This window comes from Chelonia mydas, chromosome 3, assembly GCF_015237465.2.
Source record: "Chelonia mydas isolate rCheMyd1 chromosome 3, rCheMyd1.pri.v2, whole genome shotgun sequence".
Taxonomy (NCBI): Eukaryota; Metazoa; Chordata; order Testudines; family Cheloniidae; genus Chelonia; species Chelonia mydas.
Genome location: NC_057851.1, coordinates 82,654,641 through 82,678,728, shown reverse-complemented (window position 1 = coordinate 82,678,728; position 24,088 = coordinate 82,654,641). Strand labels below are relative to the sequence as shown.

Genomic DNA, 24,088 nt, shown 5'->3' with positions numbered 1-24,088 from the left:
TCTTATTGCTTTCACCTCCCTTTTTAACCAACACCTTTCATTACCATACAACTATGGATTTTGGGGGCCCTCAAAGCATTCTTAAACAATTACTAATTTTTGTTTAAAACTTATACCATGTTTCTGCCTGTAAAGGAAATAGGTCTCTAAACAGCAAAAACTAGTTTTCTTCAAACCATTTTTTCTTCTATTAGTCTGAGTGGGGAATAGTGGAAGTTTCAAAACTGGGAGGCTTCTGTCTGAAATGGTAACTATTTCTACATTACTAGTAACAGGTCATGAGCTTTAAATCTGCAATAAATAAAGGCCTGAGTAGTGTTCAGAAACACAGTACAAGCTTTATTATAAAAAGATACTCCTGTTTGTAAATTAGAGCAATTTATTACATTCAAGAAACAGTTTATCCAATAAATTTCACATTACACAGTCATGTAAACATCAAGCAGTTTTCAACCTAAATATATTAAATCAAAAAGCCCACCATACACAAAAGCATGGAAAAAACTCAATTCATGTAAGTGTAGATTGTTGCATAAGCAGTAAGCAACAATAAGACTGGAGTAACGGAAAAACCACAAAGAACTGTTGCTTACTTGAGATTACTAGCTTTGTGCGGTCTCATTTAGGAGATAAAAGTGCAAATACCAAAAATACCTTCACATTGTTCCTTACCATTTAAATGCTTCATCTTAAAAACAGTATTGCATTCTGTTTTTTTAATGGAAATTGACAATCTTCAGGCTAAATGAAAATATACTAATAGATGACAATTTGCTGCCAGCTGCCCACCTTAACTATGAAGCAAGAGGAACAGATCTTATTGCACTGATGTGCAAATGTTCATAGTGTTTTCCTCTTTCTTCAGTCTGTTCCTGTGATTCTCAATGACATAAGCAACTGCTATTAATTCAGTTAGCTATCACTGAGCATAACACAGCTCCCACAAGCCTATAACTGAAATGTTGTACTATTTAAAGATGATCACTGACACTTAAGGAAACAAGGGTTTCTTAAAATGACAACTGTATTGCCAAATCAAATTAACCAATAAAAATATGGAGGACATTGGTTGTTTCTAGTATAAAATACTTTGTCTCTTAAGGTTCTGATCAAATTCAAAACTAAGGTCCTAATTAAACACTGATTGACTGACAAAGAAGGCACTTACCAGGTATTGCAGTTTAACCAGGAAACTTTTAACATTCAAATATACTAAAGCTACATGAATTTAAGTAAACACCAGTAACTTGTGTTTTCCAGCTAACAAAAAGCCCAGAAATCCCTCAACAGAGTGACTGACATAAGGCTGCAACTTTTATATAGTTGTTGGATCTTAAGATGACAGCAGAGGAAACTTGTAATATTCTAAGGCAGCATGTCACTCATTAATTTCTTAATCAATCTAAACTGACTTACATCCTGGCTGGTCTTTCTTTAGTATATTTTACATTTAACAGTATGTATCACCTGATGTACAAAAACTGCCTATATACATTTAAATACAGTTGTTGAAAGGGGGTAGTGAGGGAAAGCTGGCTGTTGTGCAAGTACATCCCATCACCGTTTTCATTGCATAATAACTAAAGTGCTCAAATTTGAAGAGATGGGTGATCACTCAAAAATACTGGGTACTAGGGGTCAATCTGAACATTTTAGGAATGACTTACAGACAAGCTTATTACTAAGTAATTTTTAAATGTATAACTTGATTCTAGATTTCCACATGACATTAGTCAAAGCAGTTGATGACCTACACCACAGATTTGGTTTTGTCTACATATTGCATTTCTAAGTTTCAATTTTTCCATCAGTTGTCCTGTGAGAGAAAAAGCTTTACGCTACCCCAATTATTTGAGTGTTACACTTTGCCACTCTTATATTGTATCACAAGGGAACCCTCTGATCATTTATATGATACATTATAAATATATTTAAAATATTATTTAGGTGCATGTATCATGCAGGAATTTATACAGTGAACTTGAAATAAAACCTCCATATTATGTAATCTCTCTACACTGAGCAGCCCACTGTGGAGAAAGCAGCTATGATCACAAACTTAAAGTAAGTTTCTGATTATGGAGCCCAAGTTTCTCCATGGAGTTTGGATTTCATTTTCACTACCAGGGTATAAACTGATTAGACATTTTTGAGAATGACCTTGCTTACATTACCTCCCTCTTCAAATTGCTTTTTCTTTTTGTCTGTCGTCATCCTCACTTTATCCCTCCCTTAGCACAAAAATAAAAAAAAGTTAATTTAGCCTTTCAGTCTCCCAGCACTAGCCCTATTGCTTTGTTTCATGCTTGTTTTAATGTTGATGGGAGAGAGGAATGAAATTCCTGATTCCTAATTCAGTTTAAATGGTTTATTAAAAACATGTATGCTGGTCAAAAGGGTTTAAAAAATTTTTCCTCTGGCTACAAGATCACTGGCTGTAAAGAATGGAGATGCCAAAAGAGATGCTCTAGACTTAGTGAACAAAGCCTCCACTTTCTTCCCACCCATCACTGGCTTACAAGAGGTTATACTAAACAGGGTTTATAAAAAAAAACAAAACAAAATAGAACTGATGATTCAACAACATACTGTGTTTAGATTTTATGTCAAGTAAAAGCTCCTCTTTAAAACCAGTAATGGTTAAAGCTTGAGTATCACTTTTAGTAAAAACCCAGTTGATTGACAAAAAAAGTCTAAAACGCCTCCAAAAGGTAGTTAAGCCTGTTTTGTTTCAAACAACACACATACGTAGACAGCATGTCTGTGTCAGATTTGCTGTTGTTGTAACCCTTTCCGTTCAGGATCCTACAGCAACAACAGATCTATTACACCCCTTTGTAAAAAGTCTGGAAAAAAGCACCAAGTATGAGAGACTCACCACCTTTCTTAATATGCTTATTTTCAAAGTCATTTGTGGGATTTTTGCCATCCATGCACACGTTGTTGCACAGAGTATTCATGCTTTCCAATTATTAGGCATAAATAGTATTAAATGGTACGTGCTTTATTAGTATAGAATTTCAATAATATTTTCAGAATGTAACAAAAGCTTATCCTAGACTTCCTTATTTAAGCCAAGATCTCCACCACTACAGTTCAGCTGTTATTTTCTATACTGATCTGTAGGCCAAACTCTAGTATTGTAAATGCATATGCAGAGCTGCCTCCATTGACTTTATGGGCAGCCATATGCATCCAAGGGTAGAATATGGTCCTTAACAGTGTAATGCTTGTAAATATTTAAGTAAGGGAAGGAGAGAGCTTTCATGCAACAACTGAAACAGCATAATCCAAGTTTAGCAATGCATTGATATAGCAGGTGTGATACTACAACAGAAGCTATGAAGATATAAATTAAAAAAAAATCTAGTCAGATTACCTACCAGTGTTTAATCACAGACCCAGGTAGGTAAAATATACCCTTCTGAACAGACAACTCAAGGAGCAGAACCAGTCCATTATTAAAATGTGTCTGTCAGTATCCAATTATCTTATCCTGCTCCCCTCCTTTGCAGAAAAAACAGGCAACACACTGGCATTTACACTAACATTATGGTGTAGCAGGGAGGGGGAATGTCTTCAAGATTTCATTGTCTCTCACCATAAACTGCAAAAGTTTTCCAGTATGGCTAGGTCTTGCTCCATTTCTTCCCCTCAGATTTCAGAGGAAAGCGAAATTTGTAAAGGGGGGGGGGGGGGGTAAGAGAGAGAAGAGCGGAAGCAGTCATAAACCCAAACTTCTAAAAAAAGGTTTCTGTACCACAACAGAAACACTCCAAATGTAAATAAGAAAACTGCAACTCTTACTACAAAAGTAAAATTATCAACAAAAGTCTTAACTATCCAATGAGCAATACAAACAGCAAGTTTTGATGATGCAGCCTCAGAGAAAGCTGCCTTCAAAATCTGGGTTTTCAAATAGAAGGACTGCATTAAATGGAAGGCTCCAAATTAATTCTAAGCAACACTTTCGATATTTGTCTGTTCTTGGCATTATGGCGATTTATTTATTTGCTAGCACTCAGTGTTTCTCCCCTCCCCCAGCATGATATTTCCAATCTCTCTCTCACACACACCCCCCCCCAAGACGTTCATGAAACACTCCACTGTACCTCATCTGTGCAAAACATGGACCTTCTCTTAAGGCAGCTTCCAAATACATCATCCAAAGTATCTGAAACATTACAATGTTACCAGAGTAAAAAGCAGAGGGCACCAATTCAACTTGCACAAAAGAAGCAGTTATAGGTCACCCTCTGGTACCTTTCAGAACTTGGATTGCAGTCAATACTGTGGCTGTTAGAAAAGGGAAGGTTTCATTAGTAACTGTAACCTATTAATTTTCCAGAAGTAAACAGCTATTGAAGTGTGCCATAAGCTAAGCTTTGCACACAGTCAGACAGTTTTGTACATTTTGCTTTGAAAAAAGATATGTATTTTCCTTTTCTAGAGAAGTATGTGCTCCCACTGGATTTTTGCTATTAACTTCAGGGAAAGCCAGAACAGATCTTTAAAACTTTTGTTTGAACAATTTGATTTGAGAGTTAAGGGCCTCAGTCAATACTATGGACTAGGGGTTCCTGGTTACTAAGAAGGTAAAATTGCCTTTGAAATTTAGCTTTGGTATAGGTAAAGTAATTACGCTACTGTGTATACTGCCTGTGACACCAGTAGTTTGTTATCAAACATTGATTAAAGAGTAGCTCATAATGGCTCAACAATCAAGAGTTAAAAATTATAGCAGGTCAGCACAACTACTTTTTAAAAACTCACTTGTCCTCTCTCTCCATCCTCTCAAAATAAAAAATGCAGCAGATGTGCGACAAACCGTTTTGTTCTTCAAAGCAACCTTGGAACGAGTACATAATACACATTTTTAAAAACCTCCCTAAATAAATATTTTATTCTAGTGTAACACATTTGATGTTTCCATGATTTAAAATGAACACAGAAATCTATATTTAAACAACATTACATGAAAATGACAAAGCCAGGCAATTCCCAGTCAAGGTCAACAATACATCCATTAACTATCAACTTTTCCACTTTCCCAAAAGGACAAGGACACAACCGACAGCTTGTTGTTTAACTTAATTTCCTGGTTTATGTTACATACCAAACTTTAAGTGCCATGGAATATCCCCTTCACTAGATTCAAGAAGTTCACTATTCTTCTCTCATTTCTGATTTGTATGAGTGTGATCAGTTAAGATCACTGTGTATCCTGGTCTATTCCTGCCAATGAAGGATTGTTCTAAAAATATGTTTAAAATACTCCGAACAATCTCACTTTAAGTTACATTAGGGTGCCCACCACTTTCTTCGAGAAACTGTTTACAGCCACACATTTAAGAAATGTGTCCCATATGTTTAGTCTAAATTGCTTTTAGTTCCATGACAACACCTGATCGTATTACCACAGACTCCCTCTTTGGTGTGTCCAACATACACATTTTTTGCCACTCCAGGATCAATGGTTGCAGACTAAAATAAAGCATAACCTGGGATTTGGCAAGCACGGAGGCTGAAACACTTGGCTTTGTACCACTATTAAAATTCTGAATCTCTTTATAAAAACAGCTTATTTGATTGTGATTACCACCTTACAGAACCCAGGCAGTCATTTCAAGTAAGCAGCCTAGTTTTTCCTTTAATCGTTCTTCTCTCTGTCTCTATTGAATTGCTTTCTCCCTGGGGAGCTAAGAGCAATCACTGGAGAAGAATTAAATATGTTTGAAGGTGGCTGCATGGACACTTTAGCTGGAGACTCCCCTGGGATCTTTTGAGATGTCTCTACCACAGACTCTCTCACTGTATCATTCATTTCAATTACTTCAAAGTCTGCTTCATTCCATTCTCCTGCATCCTCTTCATCTTCCTCATCTTCATTAAATTCAAAGTTGGACAACAAAGCTTTCTGGTCCTCGTTCCCACCACCATCTTTTAACTTACTCTCACTGGGAGATGTGGCTAATTTATACATCACAGGAAATAGTACTGCTGTCATTACAGATGCTCCCAGTGCAGCATACATCATCACAGGGACATTGTGAAATTTTCCTCCAAGAAACCCAACCACTGCTGGAATGCACATCTCCCCCAAGGCAGCACCAACTATAAGGAGAGAAGCAGACTTTCCTTGTATGGTGGTGTACTGTTCAATCCAGGAAATGCCACTGGGAAAGATGGTAGCCATTGAGGCACCATACACTGCTGTCCCAACCCAGAGCGAAACTGGATGCTTACTGAACAGTGCCAGGAACAGAGAAGAGACAGTGGAACCTATGACACTCAGCAGAATCATAGTACCAGGGTATAAGCAGGTAGCAAAACAGATTGCCAGTCCTCTGCAAGCTGCAAATGCTCCCCAAAAAAGGGAGTTCAAACCAGCTGCTTCACTTTTTTTCATGTCTGCATAAACCTTTGCATAACTGAAAATGTAAGAGCCATAGGTGACCTCTGCTCCTACATAGCAAAAGAAAAAAAGGAAAAGGAGAATGAGAAGGGCACAGTGGTATTTGGGAATTTGGCATTTCTGCAGAGAAGCTTTTGCTTTATCTCGCACTGAGCCGGTCCTTGAATACAGAACAACAAACAACAAAGAAACTATCAAAATATAGGTCCCTATGAAAATGTAGGACCACGTAAAGCTCACATTAGAATGCAGTGTCATTGCTGATCCAGACAGTGCGTTAGGTATATCACTCAGAACAGAGTGGTTTGTCTTTTCATCTTCTGTTTGGACTTTAGGAGATATGAAGCTGCCCAATGCCATTTTTGCCAGGATTGGGGCCACAACGGCACCCAGTGCAAAACTGAAGTGTAAGGCCTGCATATGTGGTCCAGCGTCTGTTCCCCATGTATTCAATGCAAGGACATTTCCACCTGCAGATTAAAGAGATGAGGATCCATTTATTTAATATGGAAACTTAAGATACAGTATGGTTTCTTCCCAATCAATCAGTTATTTAGTTAATATGTATCTAATCAATCTGTCAGAACAATCTACAGTGGAAGCCGATTATAAAGAACTTCTTTTATAATATATGGAATCAAAAGTCCTTATCTGTTTCAGGGCATGAAATGTGCAAACTGCAAATCTAGCTAGAGTGAAGCTCTGCTTACAAACATTAAGCAGTAGAAGGTTCCACTGCACATGCTGGGTTTTTTTACCTTTTTATCTCAAGAACAAGAACTAACTCAGTTCATACAGTGTTCCATTTGGCAGCATTATGGCATTCCAGATAACAAAGCTCAGGATCTTCTTTGATAGCCTATTTGTGACACTCAGTTCTAGGCTCTCTTCTCAGCAGATAGCATCAAATTTGCCTTAGAGATGCTCACTCAGACCTTAGTCACACAAATGGGTTGAATAAGTAGTTAATTGAGGAATACTTGGCAATCTTTCCATGCCATCCCACATACAGTCAGAGATATACCAGCAGATTCATTCTAGAGATTATTCCAGCCTGCCATTTACCTCACCATTTGCACCACAATCAGGAAAAATTTGCTCTTACGGTCTTCAGTATGGATGATATTACTGTAGTAACAGCAAGAGAGAGTAACTTTAATGGCAAGTGACAATGAATATGAACACAAATTTAGTGTAGCATACATACACCATGCATGCTAGAAAACAAAACATACATATTCCTCCTCCTTCACTAAGTGAAATTTAACTATTTTAGCAGGCCCTAAGCCTATCCTGACAACACAACATGCTTGCCATACAAATTGGAAGTCTTAATGATGAGCATAAACTCAGCTCTTGTGGATCTCTTGCACCTCATGAGTGCAAACAGTTCTCTCAGATAGATACAAGGGGAGTTGACAGACTCCGAATGACTCATTCAATCCACAGGACTTCCTGCAGCAGGGAAGAGGATCTGTTCACTTACCTGTGTCTAGAACACCCATAGAAGTCCCAATGACTGACATCAGGGCAGTTAACAATAGCGCTTTCTTACACCATGGTATGGCATACAGACCAACTGCTGTTCCCAGCATGGTTAACCCTATAAAGGTAATCCAAAATCCATACTGAAGCTCCAAAACAGTCAATTTATTATAATTAAATCTGTGTCTTATGACAGACTGCTTAAATTTAAAGCAGTCAGGTTAGACTGAATTAGTGTTCATGAGAGCTGATTGAAAAGACTTCGATGGAACCATTTTTTCCTCAGAAATTGTGTTTCTGTTAAAATCAAAACATCACAAAAATTGAGCCAAATTTTCTTTTTGAGAAAGAGAAAAGAAAAGTTCTGACAATGTAAAATGGGATGTTTTGAGATTTTTGGAACAAACAGTTTCAGTTTTTCATTTTGAAGTGATTGTTTAAAAAAACATTATTTTGCATTACTAGATAGTAATATAAAATAAAAACCAAAATGAAAAACATTCTGGTTTTGTCAAACCAAGACATTTTGATCACAGAGCAAAGCTCATTTTAGATTGGAAGATTTCAAAATTGAGTTTCATTTCAATTCTAAACAAATTCAAAATTTCAAATGTCAAATTCTTCACAAAACTGAAATGTCATCCTCTGACCAGCTCTAGTGATCACACTAGGCAGTCCTCAACTAAACTATGTTCTCCACTTACTCTCAATGCACAAGTTCAGCTTCCATTAACATTAGTAAGTTATAGGTCCACATCATAAATAGGCTCTTAATTCATTGTAGAGTTTCAAAAAGAATAAGCTCTGTTAACAGAATTTATTAATTTAAACTTAATCAACCTATGAGATATGATCTTTTCTCCATTGCTTATCCAACTGAAAATTGAAGGCATGAGAATTATTTCTCAAATTGACAATACATGAAAAATTAAGACAAAACCTAGGAAACAGTTCTACAGCTAACTGTGTTTAGAGCTTCCCATCAGTTCACCTTACTTTTGAATATGATAAGCATGAAAGATTTTGCTTTATTAGTTTAGGAATCTCTGTTTCAGGTTTCAGATAAATGTGTCTTCAGCTTACTTACTTGCCTCATGTCTGACAGATAAATGAGAATCAATGAGAAGCAGAAGATTAGTAATAGATTTTATTCATAAATTTTGTGCATGTCAGGGTTTAATGGAACAGATGAACAAGCGGGTGCCGTGTATTTTAACAGAGGTTGAGTTTGCAACTTCTTTTTTTTGTAAAGTTGTAACTCAATTGTGTGAAATGGTATCACTGACAGCAATACAGATGATCAGATGTGAACCTCAGCTGAGCTTCTCTCATTTTTCTCATGGAGCTTGTGATGTGGCCATTATCAAATTTGATTTGTTTTATATAAATATAGAAAAACAAAAATCCAACTCTGCTTCTTTTTGTTTGAGCAAAAAGGCATCTTTTATTCAGTTCTGATAGTCATAGATACGGTCCTTTGCATATTATTGCTTCTACATTGCATAGTCATAGATATAGTCCTATTGCATACTATTGCTTCTACACAGGAAATATCATCAAATTGTATATCAAATCACTAGAAGCACAAATATAAAAGGAGACAGGAATGAAACTGACAAATAGAAACAGAATTTCATCATTTTTAATTACATCACTCCTGCAGCAGTGTACAATGTTCTTTAAAGGAGTATGACAATATTGATGATAGCATACATGCAACTTTCATCCTACAAGGCTGCAGGGTAAAGGCCAACAGGATACTTGCAGGACACACCAAGGTAAGGGAGGTGAAAGCTGGCTTGAGATATATTTTTGAATACAACTTTCACATTTTGTTACTATACCAACCCCTCTGGAAAAAGTGAAGTTTATCACACTTTAAAAAGATATTAAAGATTCATCAAGCTATACATTTGTCACATACAAAAGATTATTATTTTGAGTACACTTACCCAAGAGGAGATGAGGGTTCATGCAGTCAAAGATAATCCCTCCAATCACTGAACCACCAAGGTACCCCAGAGAACGACCCATGAAAATGTAGTAAATATCACTGACATTTTTATTCACATTTGCAGCCAAATCTTGAAATGTAGGTCCCAGGATAGCAATGCTCATACCCTGAAAAACAGTGTGGATCTTTTGTTTGTTCATTTTAGAGGGCGGATGGTAAACAAAATAAACTCTCACCAGCAGCAAGAAATGACATATGTTACTAAGACTTTGTCTGCAAACAAAAATTGTACCATCTTAATTAAGTCACTTTAGAAACTGATTTAGTTAAACAATGCAATCTAATGTTGGGGGCACCCTTATTTTGGTTTTAAAGTGCCAGTTTGCAATTTAACTTATAAGTTGGTAATGAATTTCACGTAAGACAAGGCTGAAATAAGTTGGCAGGTTACTTAGGGTATGTCTACACTACCCACTTTACAGCGAGGCCACAGCAGCGCTGTGAGGTGGGCAGTGTAGTCATACTTTATGGTCGGGGGGGGGGGGGGGGGTGAGACCTCTCTCAGTGATAAAAAATAACCACCCTGAACAAGGGGCAGTAGCTTTATCACCAGGAGCATGGCTCCCGGCGATAAAGCGCCTGTCTACACTGGCACTTTTCAGAGCTAAACCTTTTGTCACTCGGGGGGGTGTTTTTTCACACCCCTGAATGACTAAAGTTTTAGCGCTGAAAGTGGCAGTATAGACAGTGCCTTACATCGTAAACTCTTCAAGGCAGAGACAGTCTTTTTGTCTGTTTTTGTACAGCACTAAGCACAATTGAGTTCTAGTCCTGGACTACGGCTCCTAGGTGCCATGGTAATACTGCTGATGAATAAGGCTACGATTTAGTCACGGAGGTCGTAGAAGTCACAGAATCCATGACTTCCAGCAACCTCCGTGACTTCAGCAGTTGGGAGCTGCAGGGTCCCCCACCATCCATGGGGCCAGGAGCTGTGGGGTACCCCCACCGCCTCTGGTGGCCACCGCGGGCAGAGGGGAACCCCCGAGCTCAGGGGCAGTGGAGGCTGCATGGGAATTCCTGGCCGCAGTGGGGGAAACCCCGGGGTCCCAGCTCACCATGAGCCCCTGGCCCCCATGGGTATACCCCACAGCTCCTGGCTGACATGGGAGCCGGGAGCACCCCACAGGCAGCAGACAACCGCCAGAGCTGCAGGCGGTAGGGGTATCCTGCAGCCTCCAGCTCCTGCAGGCGGCTCCTAGCCCCTGTGCAGCTGCCCCACTTCAGGCGGTGTGGGGATGCACAGATCCCCATTTTGTCCCGGATATTTTTAGTAAAAGTCAGGGACAAGTCATGGCTTCCGTTAATTTTTCTTTTATAACCGTGACCTGTTCCTGACTTTTACTAAAAATATCCAGGACACAAAATCTTAGCCTTACTAATGAATAATAAATATTAAATATCACTTGATGTAATCCAAATCTGTTCTACCAAGATCATCTCTAAATTTACATACACATTTTCTTTTAACTGTGTGAAAAGCACCAAGTGCAAAGTGAAATTTAAGTTTTACTTGCAGTCACCTTTGGAATAAGCTTGGGGCACCCAAGTGAGTTTCAGGCAGGGAATAGTAAGTACCTCATTGTGAGAATAAGACCAAAGGAAAACTTGGCTCTATGGGACATTCATCATTTCAGTACCAGCAATGTGCTCAGTACTATGCAAAATTAAAGGTTCTTATACAATCCAGTGCTATAGAAACATTACTCCTCAAGCAGCTGAGCACCTGGGATACTTTCACCTGCCTGTGTGACAAACCAAGCCCAAAATACTACCTAGAAATTACCAGGACGCCAACTTGGCTGAGCTCAGCCCTAGGGCTCTATCAATGCGCTCTGTGGTGCCTCATTAGTTTATTATTATCTGAATGGTGTGGAGAGAATGAATAAAGCAGTGTTATTTATCCCTCTACGTAACACAAGAACCAGGGGTCACCCAATGAAATTAATTGATAGCAGGTTTAAAACAAACATAAAGCAGTACTTCTTCACACAGCCCACAGTTAACCTGTGGAAGATGTTGCAAAGGCCCGAACTATAACTGGGATTTTAAAAGATATGGGGCTAGAGGGACCATTGCTTTGCCCCAGTATTGCAGGCCTTGTTCTCACGAGCCCCGCACAGGGACCTGCCCCCGGCGAGAAAGGGGCTGCATATGGCCCTCCCCAACCGCACCGAAGAAGGGGCTGCGCCAAATCACCACCTGCACCAGGTCCGCCCCCCGGCACAGGGGCTGCCGCTCGGGGGCGGCTCCTGGGACAGCGCTGCCCGGGCGGGTTTGCCAGGGAGTCGCTGCCCGCCAGGCGGGAGGGGAGATCCAGCCCGGCCCACCCCCGCTCACCAGGCCCAGGAAGCCCGCGCACAGCACCCCGGAGATGCACCATCGCAGCAGCAGCGCCGCTCCCGCCCCGCCCCGGCGCCTGCCGCCGCCGGCTACGATCACCTCAGGCCGCGGCGCGGGCTCCGGGAGGAGACTCGGCTCCGCCGCCGGCCCCTCACCGCCCCGCAGCGTCTCTTCCGCCTCCGGCCGGGCGAAGCGAACCTGCTTCTTCCTGCCGGCGCCGGCCATGGCTCCGAGTGCGGGGAGCGGCCCGGCCCCGCCCCCGCGGCGGCCACCGAGACACCGGCGCCTCCACGAACGTGACGCGCGGAACGAGCCAGGGCCTACAACTCCCAGCATGCACCGCGCCTCCCCGTACGCTCGCCCCGTAACTTTGGGACCTAGCCGCCCCGCCTACCCCGGTGCACGCCGGGAGCTGAGCGGCGGGTTCGCAGTCGCGGCCCGCGTGTGGACGTTGCCTGGCAGCCGGGGGACCCGGGAGGCCGCTTGGCCCAGGTACAAAATGGCGGCAGATTCGCCTTCTCCTCCCTAGTCACCAACCTCGTTGTCTCTTCGTGGGCACGTGAGCGCGCAGCACCGAGCACAGCGGCCGGGCGCGGCGCACGCGGACTGTAAACCTGGCCGCCTTGGCAAGCCCTGGGGGTTACAGCTCACTTCAAACTGCAGGCCGTGGAAAATACAGGGGGGAGATTTACATAGACAGAGAACATGAAGCAATGGGTGTTACCATACAGACTGTAACCAGAGTGATCAGGAAAGATGAGCTGTTCCCAGCAGGAGAGAAAAAAGACCCTTGTGTAGTGATAATCAAGGTGGGCCATTTCCAGCAGTTGACAAGAACGTCTGAGGAACGCGGGGGGGGGGGAGAAATAACACAAGTAAAACTGTTTCCCCATGTTTATGACCCATCCACTCCCAGTCTATTCAAGCCTAATTTAATGGTGTCCAGCTTGCAAATTAATTCCAACTGTAATTGTTGAGAGGTACCGGCCCATTGAGCAGCCCTGCTCTAGGCTCTGTTCCTAACTCTGGCACAAACTTCCTTTGGGAACCTGGTTGAGCAAGTCACTGACAGGCAGAAGTTTTCCAAAGGCGATCACTCATTGTGTGTGCCTAATTCACGACACCTAGGACCAGTTTTTATCAGTAATGAGCACTCACTAGTAGCTAAAATAATTGAGAGTTCCAGCTTCTCAGTGCTTCAGACACAGCTGGTGAGGCACTGAGAGGCATCACTGCAACAGAGCTCTTAAACAATAAAGCAACCAAAATTCATGAACACTTTCAAAAATGTTAGCAGTACCAGCTCAGTGCCTTTCTTACCTTACCCATAAATGGGAATAAGGAGGCAGTTTCACTGAAAGGGTGTCCAGCAGACACATTCAGTAAAGCACCACTTCCACAAAGTCCACTAGCACCTGATTAACTGCTCAGCACACCCTTTCAAGTCCCCTTAAAGTCAATAGGGTTTTAGTTAAGTACCACTTCAATGCTTTGATGATTAGGAATAAACTTAAATATGCATTTACATAGCAGCCACATCAGCTCTGTGTAAGCTGGAAAGCTTGTCTCTCTCACCAATGGAAGCGGGTCCAATAAAAAATATTACTTCACCCACCTTGTCTCTCTGATATACTGTAACATGGCTACAGCAACACTGCATGCAAGATCTATGACATGTTCAGATAGTTTGATCTCCAAAGGCTCATAGCCCAGTAAATTAAAACCATCTTTTTTTCATCAGAACCCTTAAAAGCCTTTAGGGCTGCCAATTTCCATGCCTAATTTCAACTCTTGGTTCTCAGCTATCAAGTTATTTACAAAAAAATGAGATCATGTTTTATAATGGGGAAAGTATCTTTTTTCACTCTAATCTCACTCAAAAACAGATTAAACATTTTCCCCCCTCAGACTTTCTAGAATTATTTACCCTTTGATTAAAGGCCATGTTTGGAAAATTTCAGCCTGAAAGGTGTACATTTCAGACAGTTGTATGGCTGGAAATGGAGTTATAATGGAAACTATTATAGAACAGAACCATAAGGGGTTGTGAACAGAGACTACTGGAGGGAAAAAAATCAACATTTTTCTGACTGAATTATTACTGAATATTTTGAAAGCCACTGTTTACAATAGAATTACATTCAGTTTATAAGGAAAGATTACAAGTGATGTAGTTACTTGGCTGTGTTGTATTCCAGTGGCTGGCATATACCATTTGTGAGCTAAAGTAAATATAACATCTCCCCCTTTCAGGTGCTCACCCGGATTAACCTAGCAAATGCCATTTTGGACCACACTGTACCTACAGTTATTCTGAGTACAACTCTGCATTCCAAAGTCTTAAACTTCATATTAGGAACTAAACACCCTAACTCTCTATGAGAACATGCACACACAGAGATATTATATAGTGTATATTTACAGAAAGGGAGGTTCCTACACTAGCTCAGATTTGGAAACACCTAGCCCTAATCTAAACTGCCAGAATTTTATATATATTTTACCTGTACAGAGAGTGAGCTTTTGAATAACAGTGTCTGAAAGATTTTGTGGGTCTCTTAGGGTTTGTGTACATGGGGAAATTGACTGGCATAGCTGTTCCTAAATAAGTACAGTTTTCCATTATAGCTATAGAATAATTTATAGTAGAATAACTTCCATAATAAGGTTTCAGAGTAGCACCCTGTTAGTCTGTATTCGCAAAAAGAAAAGGAGTACTTGTGGTACCTTAGAAACTAACCAATTTATTTGAGCATAAGCTTTCGTGAGCTACAGCTCACTTCATTGGATGCATTCAGTGGAAAATACAGGGAGGAGATTTATATATACACAGAACATGAAAAAATGGGTGTTATCATACACACTGTAAGGAGAGTGATCACTTAAGATGAGCTATTACTGGGTACAATTAACTTAGGCTTGAATAGAGACTGGGAGTGGATGGGTCATTACACAAAGTAAAACTATTTCGCCATGTTTATTCCCCCACACACACACACACAAACGCTGTTCCTCACACGTTCTTGTTAACTGCTGGAAATGGCCCACCTTGATTATCACTACAAAAGGTTTTCTTTCCCCGCTCTCCTGCTGGTAATAGCTCATCTTAAGTGATCACTCTCCTTACAGTGTGTATGATAACACCCATTTTTTCACGTTCTGTGTGTATATAAATCTCCTCCCTGTATTTTCGACTGAATGCATCCGATGAAGTGAGCTGTAGCTCACGAAAGCTTATGCTCAAATAAATTGGTTAGTCTCTAAGGTGCCACAAGTACTCCTTTTCTTTTTCCATAGTAAGAGTCCACACAGGGAGTTCTTCCAGCATAGCGATAGTGTTTTAAATGCACATCATACCTTATTCCTGAATAATTTCCCCTTAGGCAATGGTATTATGTTTGAATATAGGACATTAAAGGCCTGATTTTCATAACTATAGATGCTAACATAGCATAGCACATTATGCATATGATTATCCATGATTGTGTGCAAACTGAGTACTTGCAAATAAGCAAATATGAAATTGTGTGTAGAAATACTCTACTAGCAGTCTCGCTAGTTCATTCAATTTAGATGTGATTGTCTGGACAGTTTTGAAAATCAAGCCTTAACAGTACAGCAATTTATAGCTTTATGTTTCTTAGAGGGGCTGAGCATCCACAGCTTCATATGAAGTCTGAGGAAGCTGCAGGTGCCACCATTTCTGAAAAAAGGCCTTCTAATCTTCAAAACAAAGTTCCTTAAAATTTTGCCTCATTTTCTTTCCTCAATAGGAGTGTCCAAAATCCAGGTAACCTGAAGTGAACGTGGCAGAATATCTTTCAGATTCAAATACTTTAGTTGTATGGTTTTATTTTATTGTATTGACTTTTTGAACAATAGCTTATCATATTCAGCTAATTTGTACTTGCAATATTATTGTATGCAAACTGGAATGGAGACAAAAAAGGTTACAGTTTAGTTTGTTAAGCTGTTGTGCTAATAACAACTTGATAAATGACTCTTGTACTCAGTCTCAGATTACTTAACAAACCGATCTTTGTTTCCTATGTTGAGTGTCATATTATGTTTCTGGTGGCTGCTAAGATGCATGCCCCTGCCAGGTCCTCCTTTTATTCTGTCCTAGAGCCAAATTCCAATAAAATAACCCCACCCAATACATTTAGCTTTCCCATTACCAAATCTTTCCAGAATGTATTTGAGGAGCTCAAATGTATTTGAGCAACATTATTTATTGCTCACCTGGTTCTATAGGAGCTTTCCTTACAATTTTTATTTTCTAGCAGAGGCAGTGGCAGTATAGGCTTCTCTATACCATCCAGTGTGCCTCATCTCTATTCTGCATGAGAGAGAGCTCTTCCTCCTTATTCATTCAGTCCTTGACGGGCAGTCCAGACTGCCAAAGGTCACAGGGCTGTCCATAAATTATATAACTTTTTTTTTAAAAAATTTCAAGACGCTCCCACCCCTTCTAACACTTTGTAACAATGAACCAAATTCACACGATTGAAGACCCAGCCCAAATGAGTTACATAATTTATGGACAGCCCCATAGATCAAATTTGATACAATAAAACTTGTCTGAGACCAACCTTTTTAGCCAGTATCCTATCTTGAGACCACCAGAAAGTATTCCCAGTGTATTGTAGTACAGTTTTGTGCCACCTTTACCAATAAGCTACCGACCCTTGTGACTATTCAAGACAGTTTTTCCTATATCTTATTGTAAAGCTAGAGGAAGTTACCTTTTGAATCACCTCCACATTATGCTATAACCACCACCAATGCCCTTTGTAAATCAGGGTATTACATTACTTCTCTAGCAGGACCTCTTATGTTTGGATATTTTTGTAGTTCTTTTTTATGTTCTGCTGGTGAGTACCTGCAGGGTTGTGCCTTTTCTCAGCTTACTCCTCTTTACACCATACGTTTTAGTGCCTCAGTGTTACAGCTGTTTACTACATCTATTATCTGTTGTCTTGTATTTGGATCACAAGCTCTTCAGGGCAAGGACAGCAACTTTGCTGTAAGTTTTTACAGCATCTAGCACAGTGAGGCTGGGGCCTGTAGGTACAAGCACAGTACAAATAAATACAATATAATGATTTCTTCAAACACACCTCACCTATGTTAAAAGAACGTAAAGGTTGCAAAGTCAAGCTCTCAAAAGTTAGTATTGGCATTTCCTATTTATGTAACTTTAATCCAGCCTCTTCTGTACATAGGTGTTATAATTTTGACAAACATCAGTCAGTGTTAAGAGGTAGAAGTACAACCCCTCTTCTGAGACACAGTCCAGTGTCAGGCACAAGAAAATGTCCCTTCTCATCTTGCAACCTTCTGTCTCATTCACTGTCTGGCCTGGGCACTGCATAAGATAGAGAAGTATTATAGAATAAACAATATGTGCTCATGTAATTAAAGTCTGCACACATAAGGGGCTCAAAGTAAGATTGCACAGGCTACCTTAAGTTGGCATTTCTGAACTTCTGAGAGCTTGACTACAGGTTGAATGTTCTAATGGTTCTCTTCTGTAGCTTCTGTGCATCCCCCTGTTTGGGCTACTTGGACCCTCTCTATTTGAGAGCTTCCCTGCAATGCCCCAGATTGGGGTAGCCCCTCTTCCAGAGTGGATCACTCAGTCTGCCACATCATTCAGCTCCTTTGGCCTCAAAATAGGCTTTGCCCACTCAACAGCCTCACCTGCTGAGGCAGGTTGGACTTGCCTTCCTCAGCTGTAGGCTCCCATGGGTAGAACCTTCAAGAACTGGTCTAGAACCACCTGGTCTATGATTTTCTCTATGGAACTAGTGTCTGGGCATAACCCAGACCACCAGGCAGCGAGGTCCCATAGTCTCTGAGCAACTACTTGTGGTTATGCTCTCTGTGGGAAGAGTTCATCCCAGAAATGGTGCTGGCATGCTTCAGAGACAGTTTCAGTCTATCCAAGAGATCAACCTTCACCACAGGCTATGAGTTTGCCTGCTTGTTGCTCACCACTCAATAGACTGCCTGTGCCTTGCCCAACAGAGCCACCCAAGTAGACTCTTCCCAATGCACTGACCATTCATTCAAAGATACAGAGGAAGGCCTCCTGGTCATTCTCCGGCTCCAACTTTACCAGTCCGGGGACCAGCCAGCTTGAGCTACCCTCTCCAATACCCTCTCTGAAGTCCCCGGAGCTTTTTAGCCCAGCTGCTTCCGCAACCACTCCTGTTGCTGGGCATCCTACCACCACTGTTGAGCAGTAAATTGTGCTGCTTGCTGTTTTTGCAGGCTTTCCATCAATTACAGGAGCAAGGTTTGAGTGTGTTGCTGCTGCATCATCACCAGCAGACAGGTCACCTCCTCCATCTTTCCAAGTTACTCAAAGTGGGTGAAGCGTCAGTCAATACTCACTGGCTTCAATTTCCCCTCAATTCCAGTAGCCAATTGCCTGCCCGTATTCTCCACCATGTTTTATGGCATGTTCTTACCAGACCACCCCATTTCTGGCATTATGTGGTGCAGCAGCCACTCAGTCTGTTTCCCTGCTGGTCTTCACTGCTTCACCCCACCTCCACTGTATGCTGGGTTGCACAGACAACTCTCCATCTTGGTAATGTACAGTTCTACCCGTTCCAGGCACTCAAAGTTCAAAATAAGAAGGAAGCAACATAAACAAATGCTTCCTTTTCCTCCAGGAGATTTGCTAGGCAGTCTGATTCTGGCCAGCCTTCTGTCCTACAGTGAGAGTTCCACATTTGCTCTCTTTCTTCTGGGTTACTGGCCTAGCGAATAGGGAGGAAGCAATAGACATGATATACCTTGATTTTAGTAAAATTTTTGACATAGTTCCACATGACGTCCTCATAAGCAAACTAGAGAAATGTGGTCTAGATGAACGTATGACAAGGTGGATGCACAACTGGTTGAAAGACTGTAATCAAAGAGGAGTTATCAATGGTTCGCTGTCAAACTGGGAGGGCATAGCTAGTGGGCTTCCGCCAGGGTCCGTCCTGGTTCTGGTACTTTTCAATATTTTCATTCATGACTTGGAGAATGGCATGGACCATATGCTTATAAAATCTGCAGATGGCACCACGCTGGGAGGAGTTGCAGGCACTTTGAAGGACAGGATTAAAATTTCAAACAAATCACCTTGACAAATTAGAGAAGTGGTCTGAAATTAACAAGATGAAATTCAATAAAAACAAGTGCAAAGTCTAAACTGGGTGGATCACAAATTGAATATATGAGTCAACAACGTGATGCAGTCACAAAAAAGGCTAATATTCTGGGGTGTATTAAAAGGAACGTCACAGGTAAGACAGGAGGTAATTGTCCAGCTTTCCTCACCACTGCTGAGGCCTTAGCTGGAGTACTGTATCTAATTCCAGGTGCCACGCTTTAAAAGAAGATATGGACAAATTATAGAGAGTCCAGAGAAGAGCAACAAAAATGATAAAAGGTTTTGAAAACCAGACCTATGAGGAAAGGTGGAAAAACTGGGCACATTTAATCTTGACAAAAGACAACTGAAGGAGGACCAGATAACAGTCTTCAAATATGATAAGGGCTGTTACAAAGAGGGCAGTGACCAGTTGTTCTCCTTGTCTTCTGAAGCTAGGACAAGAAGGAATGGGGTTAATCTGCATCAAGAGAGATTTGGGTTAGATTTTAGGATAAACTTTCTAACTATATGGGTAGTTAAATTCTGGAATAGGCTTCTAAGGAATGTTGTGGAATCCCCACCATTAGAGGTTTTTAAGAACAGGTTAGCCAAACATTTGTCAGGGATTGTCCAAGTTTACTTGGGCTTGATGACCTCTTCAGGTCCCTTCCAGCCCTACATTCTTATGGTTCTTTTTAAACCCCTCCCCGAAAGCTTGCTTCCTACTCTAAGTGTCTTAATGTGGGCTAATTGAGCCTTCTGTAACCAATTAATCCCCTTCCTGCCTTGCATGGAGGCTTGTGTGCCCCATTATACAGCCCTTATCAGTCTATTAAACAGATGAGTCTCATCATATTTTCACAAACATGGGAGATGTCGCTTTTATCCAAGTTACTCCCTTTATTCCCAGCCAGAGAGCAATAAATGGAAGATGGGTGCCTGGAACAAGCAAGCCTTTGATTTCTGGACTTCCATCCTGTGATGGGTTCTCCTTGGTGCCATCTGGAACTGGGGTACCAGTGAGCCCTTTGACCCACCAGCCTGGGCTCCCTCTCACACTGTACTGCCATGACAAGTTGCAAAGCCCTCCAAGCTTGCACTTTCACCAGCATTCACACAGGTAGGGACACACCCAGCTGCAGTCACATGCAGGATCTCTAACCACCAGCCTCCCTGCCTAGGACCCCAGAGCAGTACCATCCTGCCCTGGTCAAATCTGGCCAGTATATGGGTTTAATACCTGGTCCACGTCTCCCTCAATGTGAAGAGGACCATGCACACTTGGGTTTGGATTAAAACATAAAATAAGTTTATGAACTACAAAAGGATAGATTTTAAGTGATAGCAAACAGATCAAAGCAGATTACCTAGTAAATAAACAAAAATGCAAACTGAGTTTAACATACTAGACAAGTGGGATATGAATTAGCAAATTTTCACCCTGAGTGATAAACAGGCTGGCAGATTCTTAAGGCAGAAGCTGCCTTGGCTTCACAGCTTGGATTTTCCCTGGGTTTCATACACAAGCTAGCAATCCCTTAGCCTGAGTCCATCACTTCCCCCCGTTCAGTCTTTATTCCTCAGGTATTTCCAAAGGTGGTGTTGTAGGGAGAGTGAGGTCACCCCATAATGTCATTTTCCCCCTTTTATATCTTCTTCCCACTTGGTGGAAAGCTCTTTTGCTGTGAATTGGGTCAAACAGTTCCGTTTGTGTAGTGCTATCTCAGAGGTTTCTATTGTACACAGTTCCTGGGGTAATCCTTCTGCTTGTTTCAGAGGAGTAGCCGTGTTAGTCTGTATCAGTAAAAACGAGTCTTTGTGGCACCTTAGAGACTAACACATTTATTTGGGCATAAACTTTCATGGGATAGAACCCACTTCATCAGATGCATGGAGTGGAAAATACAGTAAGCAGGTATAAATATACAGCACATGAAAAGATGGGAGTTGCCTTATTAAGTGGGGAGTCAGTTACAATTCCTGATGTCTGATTTGTGTCCATTTATTCTTTTACATAGAGACGGTCCGGTTTGGCCGATGTACATGGCAGAGGGGCACATGATGGCATATATCACATTGGTGGATGTGCAAGTGAATGAGCCCTTGATGTGGTTAGGTCCTATGATGGTGTCCCTTGAATAGATATCGGACAGAGTTGGTAACGGGGTTTGTTATAGGGGTTGGTTCCTGGGTTAGTGTTTCTGTTGTGTGGTGTGTAGTTGCTGGTATTTACTTCAGGTTGGGGGGCTGTCTATAAGTGTGGACTGGCCTGTCTCCCAAGGTTCACCTGCACATCTACCAATGTGATATATGCCATCATGTGTCAGCAGTGCCTGTCTGCCATGTACATTGGCCAAACCAGACAGTCTCTATGCAAAAGAATAAATGGACACAAATCAGACATCAAGAATTGTAACATTCAAAAACCAGTAGGAGAGCACTTCAATCTGCCTGGACACTTAATAACAGACTTAAAAGTCGCCATTCTTCAACAAAAAAACTGCAAAAACAGACTCCAACGAGAAACTGTGGAACTGGAATTAATTTGCAAACTTGACACCATCAAATTAGACCTGAATAAAGACTTGGAGTGGCTGGGTCACTACAAAAAGTAATTTTCCTTCTGTTGATATTCACCCCTTCTTGTCAACTGTTGGGAATGGGCCACATCCTCCCTAATTGAATTGGCCTCGTTAGCACTGACCCCCCACTTGGTAAGGCAACTCCCTTCTTTTCATGTGCTGTATATTTATACCTGCTTACTGTATTTTCCACTCCATGCATCTGATGAAGTAGGTTCTATCCCAGGAAAGCTTATGCCCAAATAAATTTGTTAGTCTCTAAGGTGCCACAAGGACTCCTCAATAAGCCATTAACATTGTTTGGCCTTTTTACTGTTGTACCTAAAAGGCTGATTGTTGGTGTTTTCAACCTCACAACATGTTTCAGTAACACATATAAGCCAAACTTCACATATGATGATAGCACATCAAATCCAACAAAATGTTAATGTCTAGCAGATCAAGACTTCTAGAATATACCTCACAAGGCATACCTTACACAAAACATATCCTAATTACATGACAGTGGTGAATATTGGGGTGCCAGGGTGTCTCATATCCCATGCCACAGGTATAGGTATTCTAATTAGAACACATTTTACCTTTTTAGGTTACCTATCAGCATATCTGACCACTGGTAACATGGTATTTATAATTAGCATATTTTACTCTATTTGTTCTTTAATGTTTAAGAATCCTGTTCTGCAGGGTTTGTGCCATTCTCCTTTCTCAGTTATATATCCTAAAGGGAACTAAAGGAAAAAATAAAAATAAAGGTTGAAGAATACTTTTTCATATCTACAATGATTAGGGGACATTCTCCGACATAAGAATTACTTAATTCCTTTATTAAATAACATCCATTGTATCTTCCTTAATATTATTCACACACTTTATTTCCCATTTGTTTACATAATTTCATAAATATTCCCAGTTACTGTTTCTGATCATGCTACAATTTATATATACATTGGACTAGTACAGTCAGAGGCAAATCTTCATCCTATTGAAGACAATGGCAAAACTCCCATTCAATTCAATGGATGCAGGATTGGGTCAAGGAGTCCCAAGATCATAGAAAATGTTCTGCTTATCTGTTGGCAATATGCTGACTATAAAGGGAGGAAAAGATAGTTCAGACAAGCAGTTATTAGATTGCATAAAGGTTACAGCATAGTCATGCTATTCCTATTCACATTCAGAGTCAGGAGGAAAAGTATGGACTGCTTTGGGTGGGGAATGTGTGCCATATGGCATGGTTAACAAACTTTTTTTTATTAAAAGTGACCTAGAAAGGAAAAATAAAATTAGGTGTGCACTTGTTTGTTTCTCTATATTGTGTAAAAGTCAGACAGGTTTTTCTTGTTGATTATTTGTTGTTTTGTTTTTACATTTAAAATCCACATCCATTCTAAGATGGAAAACTTGTGGAAACTGGAGAACTAGGGAAATAAGACAAGTCAGCAGAGTGTAAGCTGAGAGAGAAGGAAAGTTTTAGTCAGATTGTTTGAACTTTGTGGCCCAGATCCACAAAAGATATTTAGGTGCCCAAACTCCAGACTTGGGCACGTAGGTCCCAGTTTTGGCTCCGTTGTGACCCACAAAACTCTTGCTGAACCAGGTAGGTGCCAAAACTCAGTGCCTATGTTTTCTGGTTAAAAGTTCCCTTAGTGTCTATGTTTCTGCCTCTGAGCATTTTAGGCATCCAGACACCTATCTCCCACTTAATCCCCAGAGTGATTCACAAATAGGGAGAAGATAGGCATTCAGATGCCTAACTTGCAGGCAGGGCCTGATCTGGCAAGTGTGCTCAGAGGCCACCTACCAGAGGGAGAGAAAGAGGGTATGACTCCATATTCCAGTGATCAGAGCACCCATCCTCACCCCCAGCAGTTTTGACTTTGATTCTGAATTTATGAAATGATGAGCCAATGACATTCTTTGGCTCAGTGTTCTACTCAGGATATGCTATCCTCCCTCTATAAGGCTATAGTTCAGTATGCTGTGTTCAGTTTTAAATTACCACTTTATGCTTCTTGTGTAGAGTATTATTCGTCTATTTGAATTTCATTTTCTGAGGAATTTTAAATATAGACATATATAACCACACAAGTGTA

The 24,088-nt window shown here is 40.9% G+C and overlaps 1 protein-coding gene across 3 annotated transcripts; it reads right to left on the bottom strand.

The window, feature by feature from the left end:
• Window positions 1–313: 313 nt before the first annotated feature.
• MFSD4B (major facilitator superfamily domain containing 4B) lies at window positions 314–12,792 on the bottom strand. Of its 3 annotated transcripts, none has more exons than XM_037894646.1 (4): window positions 12,652–12,792; window positions 9,853–10,021; window positions 7,902–8,018; window positions 314–6,885 (listed from the first exon to the last, which is right to left on the bottom strand). In XM_037894646.1, the coding sequence occupies exons 2-4, from the start codon at window positions 10,016–10,018 to the stop codon at window positions 5,651–5,653; spliced, it is 1,518 nt and encodes a 505-aa protein (XP_037750574.1). In that variant the 5' UTR covers window positions 10,019–10,021; window positions 12,652–12,792; the 3' UTR covers window positions 314–5,650. The 3 variants fall into 3 exon arrangements, with proteins under 3 accessions (XP_037750574.1, XP_037750573.1, XP_037750572.1); XM_037894645.2 differs by lacking the exon at window positions 12,652–12,792 and adding an exon at window positions 12,357–12,624; XM_037894644.2 differs by lacking the exon at window positions 12,652–12,792 and adding an exon at window positions 12,255–12,596.
• Between the last annotated feature and the right edge of the window lie 11,296 nt (window positions 12,793–24,088).